Genomic DNA, 14,117 nt, shown 5'->3' with positions numbered 1-14,117 from the left:
ACACACACACACACACACACACACACACACACACACACACACACACACACAAAAAAAAAAAAAACCTATCTTAGAAAAGAAACTTCATAATAAAGCAGTCATTATAAAACTACAAGTGGACTCCTAATGTGTCAAGATGTAATTTTCAGATTTGCAATAAAGTGGGGAAACAGGATGGTTGTAGAAGGAATGTTCGTATACTATTAAAAATCAGCCTGTATTAATCTGAAGTAGATTACATTCAATTAAAATGTGAACTGTAATTCAGAGCAGCCACTGAGAAAATAACTTTTAAAGAATACTAAAGAGGAAGCAAAGTATTATATTGTGTAATGGAAAACGTGAATTTAATGCAAAAGGAGAGCAATAATGGAAAAACAGAAACATAAAAATGCATAAGACCTGTGAAAAACACAGCAAAATGGCAGTGGAAGTCTTATACATTTAATGGTTTAAACACTCCAGTTTTCAGAAGGCAACAACGAGCAGAATATAAAACATATTGTCTACAAGAAACACAGTTGACACACTTGGGGGAATCTCTGTTTTCAGGTACATGCCTACAAAAGACCTGAAATTCAAAGACACAAATAAGTTGAAATTTGTAAAAGGACGGAAAATGACACAAAAACCATAACCAAGCCAGAGCTGAAGCAGCTCTACTGACGGTAGACTGCAGGCAGACTCCACCTTTGTGGCAGCTACTTGCAGACTTTCACATGGAGCACACATGCACTTCAGTTTACACTGTTAGAGGGTGTAGTCTGCAGTCAGGGGACTATTGTATACACCTGAAATGAGATATGGTAAACAGCAAGTAGCACAGCTGCTCCCGGCGTGGCAGCGAGCAGAACCAAGAAGAGGAGGAGGAAGGGTTCTTAGAACCAGACACACCACTCAAAAGCTTGCCCTTCCATGATGTACTTCTTCCAAGGAGGGCCCCTCCAAAAGTTCGCAGCACCACTGCAATGGCACTTGGAGAGCAAGTCTTCCAGGGAAATGTAGAGTCAGCCACAGCATCAATCTTAAAAGAGTAACAAGACATAAACCATCTTAGGATGGTAAGTTCTCCATGAGGAAAATACCACACTTAAAATGTATTTGCTCCTACCAGTAGGTGAGAATTCAACTCTCAAATACAAAAATGAGAACCCTCAAACCCCTTTCTGTCACTGAAAAAACTTTAAGATATATTTATACATTTTATGTATGTATACAAGGACTCTATCTGCATGCACACCAGCATGCCAGAAGAGAGCATCAGAGGCCAATATAGATGGTTGTGAGCCACCATATGGCTGCTAGGAGTTGAACTCAGGACCTCTGGAAGAACAGCCAGTGCTCTTAACCTCTGAGCCATCTCTCCAGCCCCTGAAGTTTTGTTTTATTTAAATCTTTTGCTATCTTCAGCTTTTCATTTTTAAGTCAAATCCCTACTTTGAACAATGGATAATATAACTTAGCAGGAGATTAAGAAGTGTGTGGTATGAGCACCTTTATAGGCTAATAACACTAGACATCGTAGAATACTTCTTTCAGCCCAGAATGCACATTGCAACATTCTGGGGGGTCATGTTAGCCAACACGTTTATTAAAATACTCAGCATCACTAATGATGAGGGAAATGCAGAGCCAAACCACAGTAAGAAAGTGCTTTCCTCTTGTAAGGTGCCTATTACCAAAGAGATGGAGATTAGTGCTGGCAAAGGAGAGAAAAGGAGACCCTTGCACACACTCACTGAGAAGGTAACTACTACAGACATTACAGAAAGGGTGTGAAGGATCCTTAGAAAAAGACAGAACTACTGATGACTTAGCGATATGATTGATACTGGGTATTCATCCAAGGGAGATATAGTGAGTTAGTTTGTTTCTTTGGTTGTTTGGTTGTTTGGTTTTGGTTTTTTGAGACAAGATTTCTCTGTGTAGCCTTGGATGTTCTGGACTCACTTTGTAGATCAGGCTGGCCTCGAACTCACAAAGATCTGCCTGCCTCTGCCTCCCTGAGTGCTGGGATTTCAGGTGTGCAGCAGCATGCCTGGCTAGACAGAGTGAGTCCTGAAGCCTCACCTGAACTCTCATTACAGCACTACGTACAGTAGATGAGATGCCCAGCCAACCTAGGGGTCCAATGATGGAAGAGTGGCCTTTTAAATGACATATGTTTGCATAATGTCATACTACTCAGCCTCACAAAGAATGAATTCCTGTCATGTGCAGCAACATGGATAGTATTGGAGATACCATGTTACATGAAACCAGATGCAGAAAGATATGTACACATCTTCATGATAAAGCTGAAGTTTTAATATCCTAAATGTAGAGACCTTAGCAGTGGGTATTAGAGCTGGGAAGGGGCAGGAGAAAGAAAGGTTGGGAGATTATAGATTTTAACAGTTTTTTAGACATTTGTAAATGGGGTGTGCAAAGAATAAATATTTCCTGTTTTCTCCCTCTTCCAATATCCATGCCATTTGCCTTTCTGAGTGAGGACTGATCATCTTACCTAGGGTTGTCCTCCTTGCTTAGCTTCTTTAGATGAACAGATTTTAGTATGATTATCCTATATTATATGTCCAATATCTACTTATGAGTATATACCATGTGTATCTTTCTGCTTCTGGGATACCTCACTCAGGATGATCTTTTCTAGATCCCATATTTGCCTGCAAATTTCAGGATTTCCTTGTTTTTAATTTTTGAGTAGTATTCCATTGTATAAATGTACCACAATTTCTGTATCCATTCCTCAGTTGAGGACATCTGGGTTGTTTCCAGGGTTCTGGCTACTGTGAATAAAGCTGCTATGAACATGTTTGAGCAAATGTCCTTGTTTTATACTTGAGCATATTTGGGATATATGCCTAGGGCTGGGATAGCCGGATCTTGAGGAAGCGCTATTCCTACTTGTCTGAGAAAGTGCCAGATTGATTTCCAAAGTGATTGTACAAGTTTACATTCCTACCATCAATGGAGGAGGGTTCCCCTTTCTCCACATCCTCTCCAGCATGTATTGTCACTTGAGGTTTGGATATGAGCCTACCACAGAGGGCCTCTGAAAGACTCTACCAAGCAGGGTATCAAAGCAGATGCTGAGGCTCATAACCAAACTTTGGACAGAGTACAGGGAAGCTTATGAAAGAAGGGAGAGATAGAAAGACCTGGAGGGGACAGGTGCTCCTCAAGGAGAGCAACAGAACCAAAAATCTGGGCACAGGGGTCTTTTCTGACACTGATACTCCAACCAAGGACCATTCATGGAGATAACCTAGAACCCCTGCACAGATGTAGCCCATGGCATCTCAGTGTCCAAGTGTGTTTCCTAGTAAGGGGAACAGGGACTGTCTCTGACATGAACTCAGTGGCTGGTTCTTTGATCACCTCCCCCTGGAGGGGAAGCAGCCTTACCAAGCCTCAGAGGAAGACAATACAGTCTTGATGAGACCTGATAGGCTAGGGTCAGATAGACGGGGAGGAGGATCTTCCCTATCAGTGGACTTGGAGAGGGGCATGGGAGGAGATGAAAGAGGGAGGGTGGGATTGGGAGGGGATGAAGGAGGGGGCTACAGCTGGGATACAAAGTGAATAAACTGTAATTAATATTAAAAAATAAGTATTTAAATTAAAAAAGGAAAAAAATAAAATATTTTTTAAAAAAATGAAGTTAGTTAAAGGCTTCCAACACAAAGGTCTGATAAATGTTTGAGAATATAGAAATACCAATTATTAACTTGGTCATTACAGATCATGTACATGTATCAAATTATCACACTACCTCCCACAAATATGCAATTTAATATCTCAATTAAAAAACTTACCTGTCATAGGAGGAAAAAAAAAAAGCATATTCTAAAGAAAAAAACTGTATCCTATGCCAAGAGGTACCAGCTCCTGAAACTAGCAATGGTGACTTTTAAACAGCTGTTAGAAATCTTTGATGAAGTAAATAAAAAATGAAGTGCAAAATAAGAAATCTCAGCATTAAGGAAAGAACCAATTGGTGTTCTAGTACTGAAAAACAGTGCCAGCCTCCCATTGGTTTGCTAAGCAAGCGGAGTTGAAGGGCTGTTACTCTGAGAATTATTTTTGGGCTCTAGAATCCAGCAGCCCACACATTGCTCATGGGAAGGAGAAAAACTTGTGAAAAAAAAAAAAAAGGTAGATGCAAGGACAGTTTCCTCACTGTTCACAGTGAGTGTGGCTGAGTAGAGCTGGGCCTTTTTGATTCCAGGAGAGGAACAGCTGGTCTTGCGCCCTTTGGCAGACACAGTCTACTGCAGATAGAGAAGCTATGTCTTCTCTGGTGTAGTCCAGTCTTGGGACAAGTGTTATGGCTGTAGCTGTATAACAGCTTCTGGTGAATTTCACCAACGTTTACTCCACTGTCTTTGGCCCTTGGCTACAGCCAGCATCTGTGAAGCAAAGGCTAGATTCTAATGATCACATGCCACGAGGCCAGACCCATCTCTGGAAGGCTGGTCTGCAGAAGATAAGTGCTGGAGAAGTTAACTCTGACCTCCTCATTCAGCCCCAAATCCAAACTACGCCTCACTCTGCCTCACTCCGAGATGCCCCATCATCTCGGCCTTCCGTAGCTCTAAAGCAGCACTACCCGGCAGACTACGGCCCACAGGGCCTGTTGCATCTGTTGGCTGTTACCCGTGGGTCCAACTCCAAGATTTGGAATGTGCAGGCTTTTATCTCGTGTTTTTATCTCGTGTCATAGTTCACATTTTGTTTCCTATTGTCCACAGTGACCACTTAGTCAGAGAGAGGTAGCCTCATGTGACCTGCAGAGCCACACAGAACCCATTACTCATAAGGGTTCCCAACAAAACTTGATTTTCTATGTTATTGTCTTAAAATTCTTTTTTTTTAAAGACAGGGTTTCTCTTTGTAGCCCTGGCTATACTAGAATTCACTCTGTAGACCAGGCTGGCCTTGAATTCACAGGCCTTCCTCTGCCACCCAAGTGCTGAAATCAAAGGTGTGCAATATCACGCCTGGTGTTTTAAATTCTTAATCTTTAAATAAGGGACTCTGTGTTTCATTTGGCATTGATCTTCTCAAATTGTATAGTCACACCTGTCCAGGATGTTTGTAGGGCATCATCCAACCTTCTTTCTTAATATTTTAGCAAGCTGATTTTTCTTCCTAATCACTGGTGTTGACCCATATCCAACATGGCAGGGTGGACACTCCCATGACTGGCTCCGAGTCACAAGTGGCCTTGTCATCTAGAACCACCATGGCCAGGCCAGGCCACTGGATGCCAATGACTTAGGAAGTCTCATAGCCATCTGGTCAAGCATAGCAGAGAATGGTGTCATTATGATGAACTCAGCTACATAGAACCAGGAATGAAACCACTGGTAGAATGGAGGGGTCTTCCATGTTCCACCAGAATATTCTGCCATTACAAATGAGGTTGCTTGGCTGCAGTCAGCCAAAGGGGTGACCACATAAAGCCATAAGAAACAGTCAGTGGCCATTTTCCCTTTGGTGGACACTACCGGGTGAAGCTGAATATAGCTGGATTTTCAGAGACCATGAGAATGGGCATCATCCTTGGATGGCATCCTAACAAGATGAGTGTGACCTGCTCAGTTTCAGGGCCTGAAGTCTACTCCCAGCAGTCCATTCCATGATGTTATCAGCATTTACCTGCCAGTTCTTGCCAGTTTCAGCCTGTGAGGCCTTTGAGGACAAAGATCCATTTTGTTTGCATTCTCAGTAGCTACATAAAATGGATCTATAATGTCTGTTGAATGAGTAAAGAAAGGGAGAATTAGCCAGGTAATGTTGGCCTTACTGTGGTCATACGTTAATTCTTCTAAGCTCAATTTGTTTGTTTTGTGTTTTTCTAGCTTCTTGATATACAGGTAACATGGGCTTCTGTCTTCCTACACCTCATATTTAGCTTACAAATGGTGGCTGCTCAAATAACCATTTTGTTTACTTTTTTGTTTCATAGCACTTACTCTGTTTTGTCAGCCTGGTTTTCAGGCCTTCCCATGACTTTGCTTCTCCCCCTTGTTTGTTTGTTTGTTTGTTTGTTTTAAGATTTATTTATTTACCATGCATATATGTTCTGCCTGCATGTGCACCTGCACACCGGAACTCATTATAGATGGTTGTAAGCCACCATGTGGTTGCTGGGAATTGAACTCAGGACCACTGGAAGAACAGCCAGTGCTCTGAACCTCTGAGCAATCTCTCCAGCCCCTCCCCCTTGTTTTTGAAGTGGGTCCCTAACATTATATCTGGGGCCAGGAATGTGGCTCAGTCTGTACAATGCTTGCCTAACAGGCATTAGGCAGTGGGTTTGATTCCCCACACTGGATAAAATGAATGTGGTAGAGGATGAGAAGTTCAAGGTCATTCTCAGCAACTTCATGAGTTCAAGGCTAGCCCTGGACTATGCAAGAGACCTTGTCTCAACACTACCTAATACTACCACTAACAGTTTATTTCAGAGATCACTCAGAGCATCTTAAATTTTTTTAAGTTAACATGCCTCCCTTTTCAGTCATCTTGCTGGAATAAACCAAATTGCTCAGTGCCGTAAAGGTGGTTGCCTGCTGCTCCTGGGTTCTGTGATAGTCAGGTCTCCAGGTGTTTAGATGGAACTCCCTTCTCAAAGGAAACAGGGTCCCACGGCCCAAGCATCATGCCGCTGTGTGCTTTGTGCTGCCCTGTCCTATAGGAAGGAACTGACTCACTGAGGCAGCTGGAGAGAAGAGCGGGTGTGGCTGTGTGTTCTCAGGTCCTTCAAGGGCAGTCCTTGGAAGTCTGACCTAACCTCCTGCAGCTGCAGCTCGGTGCCCTTGAACAGGTGTATTGCAAGGCTTAAAGTGCTGCCCAACAATAAGTAATGGATTTATATACTGGGTAAGAAGTCACCAGCCACCATGGTACAGTAGTCACACTCAGGGTATCCCCCAGCAGGACCTCTTGGCTCCTCTGCCCCACACACCACCTCCTGTTTCCCATGGTCCCCATAGTGGCTTTGGCCATCTGTCTGGGAAATAGCATGGGCACTATGGCAGAGCTGGCTGCTGCGCCAAGAGGCCAGCACTGGCACAGCATGAAATTCATCAGCTCTGCTAGCCAAAGGGGCTCGGTCCCCAGCCACTAGTGTCAGAGTAGACTTTCCATCACTGAGTGGGTTCGAAAGAACCTCAGTCAGCTCCCTGCAGGAGAGGTTAGGGGCCAAAAGACACACCGCTGTCTTGTCACACAATTGAGCACTGCCCTAGAAGCCCCCCATGGCTGCACACTACACAGATACTGGCAACTCTTGAACAGGATTCCCCTCCCCTGTATTCTGCTCTGCTTCAGGCAGACAGTGCCTTCCTGCAGGAGGGGACAGCGCAAGGCATGAACTTCCAGACATTCTCTAAGAGAGAAAGAGCCAAGGTTGAAGTATGTCTACCACCTCCCCTAGAGAACCCTGAGGACAGGTTCTCCCTGCCTGTGACCCACTGGCTTCTGAGATTAGAAACAACAGGCTTCTACAGCAAAGCCGAAAAAGAAAGGGCAGACAACACCCTGCCTGCAGCTAGCTGATGGAGAAGGGTTTCTGGCCAGATGAGAGTTGGGTGAGAGGTTTTTGTTTTTTAATTTTTATCTTTAGCTTTTATTTATTTATGCTTTTTACCATAATTTTTAAATATCCAGAAAAGTTGTAGAATCTGTACAGGATTTCATCCAAGAGGAATGAAGAAACAGCTCTCTAGATGGTTTAAATTGCTGCCAGCCCTCTCCTCAGGTCCAGCCTGTCAGATAACCTGATCGCACTGTGTAGGACAAAGTATGTTCATTATGTGATGAAAGTGAAATTCTCACACTGACATCTGTTGTGTTGTTCTTTGTTTCACAATCGTTTGTCTTCTCTACATATGACAAAAAGGGAGGGCAAACAGGCTCGTTGAGCATTGAGTTTCTAAGCACACAGTGCCACCAGGCTGCCAGCTTACCATGGCAAATTTAACACTTAGCATCCAACAGTACCTCAACAGGCCCTTTAATATGATAACTGAAGCCCTTGTAACCCATGGGAGACATAAAGTATGACTTCTCCCCCTACACACTGAGGCCCTCAGGAAGGTTTCACAGGCCTTCAGACACTTCCTGTGTGGCAGGAACTCAGAGCATTTTCACAGTGCAGAATTGAGTTCATTTATGATAGTTGTGAGATTTTATTCTTTGTTTTTGTAGAACTGTGTCTGGTTACGTGTTCTTAAAAGCTAGACGGAACATTAGCCTGCGGCTTATAGAAAGAAATGAAAAAATAAATGATATATTAAGATTTAAGTTCTGAGAGCTGAGCACAAGAGAATTACATTAAAAACATCATGAGCTCAGAGATGCAGGACTGCAACCACCATGCTCAGATTAGGGTCACATAAGAATCGGACACCAGTGCGCAAACATGGCGTCACCAGTGTCATAGTCCCGGCCTGCATTAATTATCCAAACAGTGAAGTCACAAAATACTGTGGATTTTATCTCCACAAGGTCTAGAAATATGGCAAAATTATTTATGATGGATTATGCATATTGTTCTATTACATTGTATATGGTTAGAAAATGCTAATTTTTATCATAAGAACTGCTAAGAACTGCTGCCTCATTAGACCAACTAGGTCTAAGCAATTTACAGACATATTGTTTTGTTAGTCCACTACACACATAAATGAATCCATTTGATTAGTTGCATTTTTCAAATAATTAAGTGGAGAAATAATCCTTTCAAAAGATTGTCCACTTCATAACGATTAATTGTATATGTACTCAAGTTATTTTTACTTTGCTCCTCATTGTAAGAAAAATTGTTTTGTTCTCTCATACCGATTGACTTTCTGGAGACAACTGGGGTAGATCTTGAGCAGGAAATGGTATCATGTTTATATTTTTAAGGATAACTGTAGCAAATATCTAAAATTTTCAAAAAGAATGGAAATAAGAAGGTTAATTGCTAATATTCAAATTGTTGAGACAAGAGTGGCGCTGAGTGCCAGGGCCAGAGACACAGTGGGGAAAAGGAAAGCTGGTTATCTGTAAAACAGTAGAGGCAGATGAAGCTAAACTCTGGTGCAGGAACTGGGCTCCAGTCTGATTTTTGCACTCTGAGAGTACAGATTTGACAGTGTGTCCTCTGCCCTGTCAGGCTTCATGGTCATAAGACAGGTGCCAGTCAAACGGCCTTATAGTGTCAGAAGCAAAGAGCAAACACTGGCTATTTTCTGCTTTAAAGATGTTTTCCCTAAAAGTTTGTGCGCCAGAACAAAGGTGCATCATGTGCGATGTAGCTTGTTGTCCTGGTGCCATAATGTAGTTTGTGTGCTTACCTCAAGCTGGGCACATCCCCTCTGGTTTCTGAGATGACCTGAGCTCTTCCCTCAGGGATATGCATACCCCAGACTCTGACACTTAGGGACAGCCAAGTTCCCTCCCTGCTGTGAGTAGAGACAGTGGAAGATTAAAGAATAGGGCTTTCAAGACAGTGACAGCAGCAACTAGCTTGCAGGCCAGGGAAGACAGAAGCTGCCATCCTGGAGCCTGATGGATTTGAGTTGTGGGGAGACACTCCTTAGGTGAGGAAGTAAACTGCTCGGTGACAAGCGTTTAGGCAAGAGATATTGGGTTACTTCAGGGACACTGAACCATAAAGAAGAGACGGACTGAAACGAAACTTCTGAGGTTGGAAGAGTGGAGACGTCCACAAGGAGACAGCTGCAGAATACAGTTGAAGGGCAGGAGGTGGAAAGAGGAGATAGGGACCAAACAGTTGATCTACTCAGAAGAGCAGGGGGTGGGGGGGGTTAGGCACCAAAAAGGTGTGACTGGCAGGCAGGATACTGCTCTTAAGGAATAATATGCTGCCAGAATATAAGAAAGTCATATTCTCCATGAATGCATGTCAAGGCTGACAATTTCAGCAAAAAGTCCTTAGTGGCTGTTTTTGTGATTTAATCTGTCATTTAGGACAGATTTGTCATTTTGTTTTTCTCCCATATAAATGCCCCAAAGAAGAATGGTTGTGATTAGTAAAGTTGAACAGAGTCCCCCAAAGCTATTACATGATGCTCAGAATCTGTGACTGTGAGAGCTTGTGGCAAAGAGATAATGTTATGGCTTTGAGATGGAAAGGGGACCCTAGATTATCCAGGAAGACTCAATGTTAGTTTCTTTCATCATTTCTATGTCAGAATATCTAAGAAGCAATGGAAGGAAGGAAGGAAGGAAGGAAGGAAGGAAGGAAGGAAGGAAGGAAGGAAGGAAGGAAGGAAGGAAAAGGAAGGAAGGGAAGAAAGATGTTAATCTCTGTTACAGTGTAAGAGATAAATTCCACCTAGGCAGTGACTCATGTCTTTGATTGCAGCACTCAGGGTTAGGTTGATCTCTGAGTTCAAGGCCAGCCTGTTCTACTTCATGAGTTCAGGACAGCCAGGGCCACACAGAGAAACCCTGTTTCAGAAAGAGAGGTTGGGGGTGGGGGCGTTGGCGGGAGAGGGAGAGACAGAGAAAGAGGGAGGAAAAGAGGGAGGGAGGGAAGGAGGACAGGACAGGAGGGAGGGAAAGGCTGGAGAGGAAGCCCCATTGGTCTAGAAGTCTGGCTTTTGGCTGGGCATAGTGGCACAGGCCTTTAATCCCAGCATTTGGGAGGCAGAGGCAGGTGTATCTGTGAGTTTTGAGGCCAGCCTGATCTACATAGTGAGTTCTAGAACAACCAGAGCTACATAGTAAAACTCCATCTCAGGGGTTGGGGGGAGGAATGCAGTTTTTGTTTGTGTGTATAGTTACAACCAACAGAGTTCCTATCCTTGGATTTTTCTAAGAAGTATTTGTAAATAAAATGTCTCTAATTCTAATGAATATCATTTCAAACTTCATATATATACATGTGGTTGTTCATATGTATGCGGTGCTTATACATGTGTGTGTGCTTGCCTGTGGAGGCCAGAGGTCGACACTGTGTTCTTTCTTGATTAATTCTCTTCATTTACTGAGGCAGGATCTCTCACTGGACCTAGCAATAACAGCTACTCTAGCTCATCAGCTTACCCTGGGGGTCCTGGTCTCCACCTCCCCAGCAGTTTTTATGTGAGAGCCAGGGATCCAGACTCAGTTCCTCACATTTGCACAGCAGGCACTTTACTCTCCGAGCTCTCCTCCCAGCCCCTCACTTCTTACTTCCTTAAATCTCAGCTGTCTTTTTCTGTTAATAAAGGCAAAAAAGTTTACCTGAAAGGGCTCACCTACTTCTGATCACTATGTAAATAAGGTAGTAGGCAGGCAGGCAACCTTATTTTCTCTCGAAAGAAAGAAACTTAAAACTTGAAAATTATGCAAAGGACTTATCAATATACGTTTGTTATTTCTAGCATTTTTTAGTTCTTGTATGTACCTGCTGTAATTATTAACAAAGCCACAATACAGAGGATATTAATATTAACTATCATAAAGTTTACAATAATTTTAAAAGATCCATTCATTAACTCATCAGAATTGGTTCACTATTAGTCATCCATAAAGTATGAGTCATTACCTTCTGTTTCCAGGTTTGGATTTTTGAGAAGGGTCTTTGGACAAAGCAAAGTTTCTTCCTGCTGGGGTAGATCCCCTTGTCCACTTTCATTGAACCCTTGGTTGGATGCCAGGTTCTGAGAAGTGGGGCTCATGGGAGATTACTTTATCTGGCCACTATTTTAGCTTTCCTCAACAAATGACTGCCTTTCATTAATTTACATGTTGTATATTTTTACATATTGAATATTTGTGTCTTACAGATGTCCGACTATTTCCCAGGCTGAGTTTAACCCTTGTCATCAAGAAGATTTTAACAGCCACCTTAGAAACCATTGGCTTATTGGGGGGAGGGGGAGAAGGGAGAAATAAAAATGTAAGGTTTATTTTTTTCTTAATTTATTTACCTATTGTAGATTATTCCTTAAAATGCTTTTGAAAAGGCATTGCCATTTTTGAGTTTTAGAAAAAAGCCATAAAGCACTGTCTACACTTTTCAAAATGAAGAAGCATCAACACAAAAATAGTCTGTGAAGGGTGACAGTCTCCTACTGTGTGCTCTGGATGGGTGTTGGGGGAGGAGGGGCGGAAAGCTGCATGCTTGAGAACCTAGGGAGAGAACACAGCTGATCTGTATACTTTGCCACTGACTTAGTCAACAAATGTTTGTGTAGTCTGTCCTGTGTGTTGGGACCTTTCATGGTAACTCAGAGCACATGAAACACATGAGTGAGCAAACAGCTGGGGTCTGCCCTTACCCCCAGTTCCCGAGCACTGCTAACCAAGTTCTGCCTCCCTCCCTGGCACACTTCTCAAGCCTCATGCTGTCTAAGGCGAGCTCCTCCTAAAGGGCCGTTGGGTGGGTACTTGACCTGGGAGTTGAAGACAACAAACCCAAGTCCACATACAAAAAAGCCACCCCAAAACCACTTTATTTTACTCTCTGTGTGTGGGTGTTTCACCTTCATGCCTCTGCCTTTGGATGCCAGAAGGCAGATTGGATTCTCCGGGACTGCAGTTGTAGATTATAAACCACCATGTGGATAACGGAATTAGACCCTGGTTCTCTGGAAGAGAAGCCAGTGTTTTAACCACTGAGCATCTCTTCAACCCCACTAAAAGTACAGGTTTTTCTGTGTAGTCCTGGCTTTCCTGGAAGATGTTCTGTAGACCAGGCTGTCCTCAAACTCAGAGATCCACCTGCCTCCACCTTCTGAGTGCTGGGATTAAAGGCGTGCGCCACCACACCCAGCTGAAAGTGCTTTAAAAACTTTTTTTTCAGTGAACAAGTTATGATTCCCTCAGTCTGGAGCAGGGTCTGAACATTATATTTTTTAAAAAATCTTAGTTTAGAAGGATGTTCAATCAGATGAACATCTGTACACTGTCTCCTCTCAAACACTAGTCTCCTATTTTCAGTTTACCTAAAATATAATTCTCAGTGTTGGAGAAAAGTGAAGTTGAATGATGGGACCAGACTGTAGCCACTTCTGCCTGCTCCATAACCCCCAAAATCAGAGATAGGAGCTAATAAAGTAATCATACACGGCCCTCAAGGGATGTGGCTTAGCTGACTCCACCTCTTCCTCAACCATTTTTGGCATACAGGGTATACGTGAGAGTTCCAGTCCTTTGTAGGCAACTACAAGAATGTGTCTCATGATTACCTTACATTTCCTGTTATAATAACACTATGACAAAAGCAGCTTAAGAAGATAAAGGATTTGTTCCGGCTAGCAGTTCATGAGTTCAGTCCGTCAGTGACGGTGGGTGAAGATCATGTGCTACATGAAATGGAGAGCGCTAGCATGACATCCACCTTCCGCGCTGCCTCCTGCGTGGGGATGCAGTGTGACGAGCTGTCCCAGACCTTAACTCACCAACTGAAGGACACTAATGCTTCAGTCTGAGTATTTGTGCTCCCCAAAACACGTATCGTGAAATCTAGTTCCCAATGTGATAGTATGAAGAGAGGGGGCTCTTTGGAAAATGATTAGCGGGCTCTCCCACTCTTGAAAGAACTTTGTGCCTTTATAAAAGGCTTCAGCAATCTCCCTGTCCCCTTCTTCCATGTTAGGGTGCAGCAGTAAGCCGTGATTTGTGGAGCAAAGAGCAAGTCCTTACCAAACAACCAGCCAGCAAAACCAGCTTGGATTCCTCAGCCTCAAGATACCCGAGCAATGCATTTCTGTCACCTATCAATGATCTAGTCTAAGTTATGTTGCTATAGCAACTCAAAGGGCCTAAAACTGTCTGGTCTTATGACCTAGTTCTTCCTAGAGAGCTGAGCTTCTTATTCCTATTGACTGATTTAGTCAGACTGGGATGATGACTCATTTCCTCTCGCATTTAAACTGTGGACTGGTATCAAGTGTGGCATGACACTTCTAGCAGTGCTTCAACCCGAACATTGGTAGGAGGCTCCCACATCTACAAGAATTTCCCAGGAGGAAACAAATCATCTCGTGGGGCATCCAGCCTCCTCTAGCTGTGGTATGGCCCTCTGAATTGAACTATTGGTTTTTTTGTTTGTTTTTTAATATTATTGATCTTAAGGGGGAAAATCAAGTTGTTGGTGTACTTTT

The 14,117-nt window shown here is 43.1% G+C and overlaps 1 protein-coding gene across 1 annotated transcript in view; it reads left to right on the top strand.

Annotated features, from left to right (window-relative positions):
- Rsph3 (radial spoke head 3) overlaps window positions 1–11,918 on the top strand; it is a 45,133-nt gene extending 33,215 nt beyond the window's left edge. The window contains exon 9 of the mRNA XM_055616079.1: window positions 11,796–11,918. Within this exon, the coding sequence (XP_055472054.1) occupies window positions 11,796–11,819 (24 nt within the window). The 3' untranslated portion in view covers window positions 11,820–11,918. The remainder of the gene's footprint in view (window positions 1–11,795) is intronic.
- Window positions 11,919–14,117: the final 2,199 nt, after the last annotated feature.

This window comes from Psammomys obesus, unplaced genomic scaffold (genome assembly GCF_907164565.1).
Source record: "Psammomys obesus unplaced genomic scaffold, mPsaObe1.curated_primary_1811, whole genome shotgun sequence".
Taxonomy (NCBI): domain Eukaryota; kingdom Metazoa; phylum Chordata; class Mammalia; order Rodentia; family Muridae; genus Psammomys; species Psammomys obesus.
This window is presented reverse-complemented; position numbering and strand designations above follow the sequence as displayed.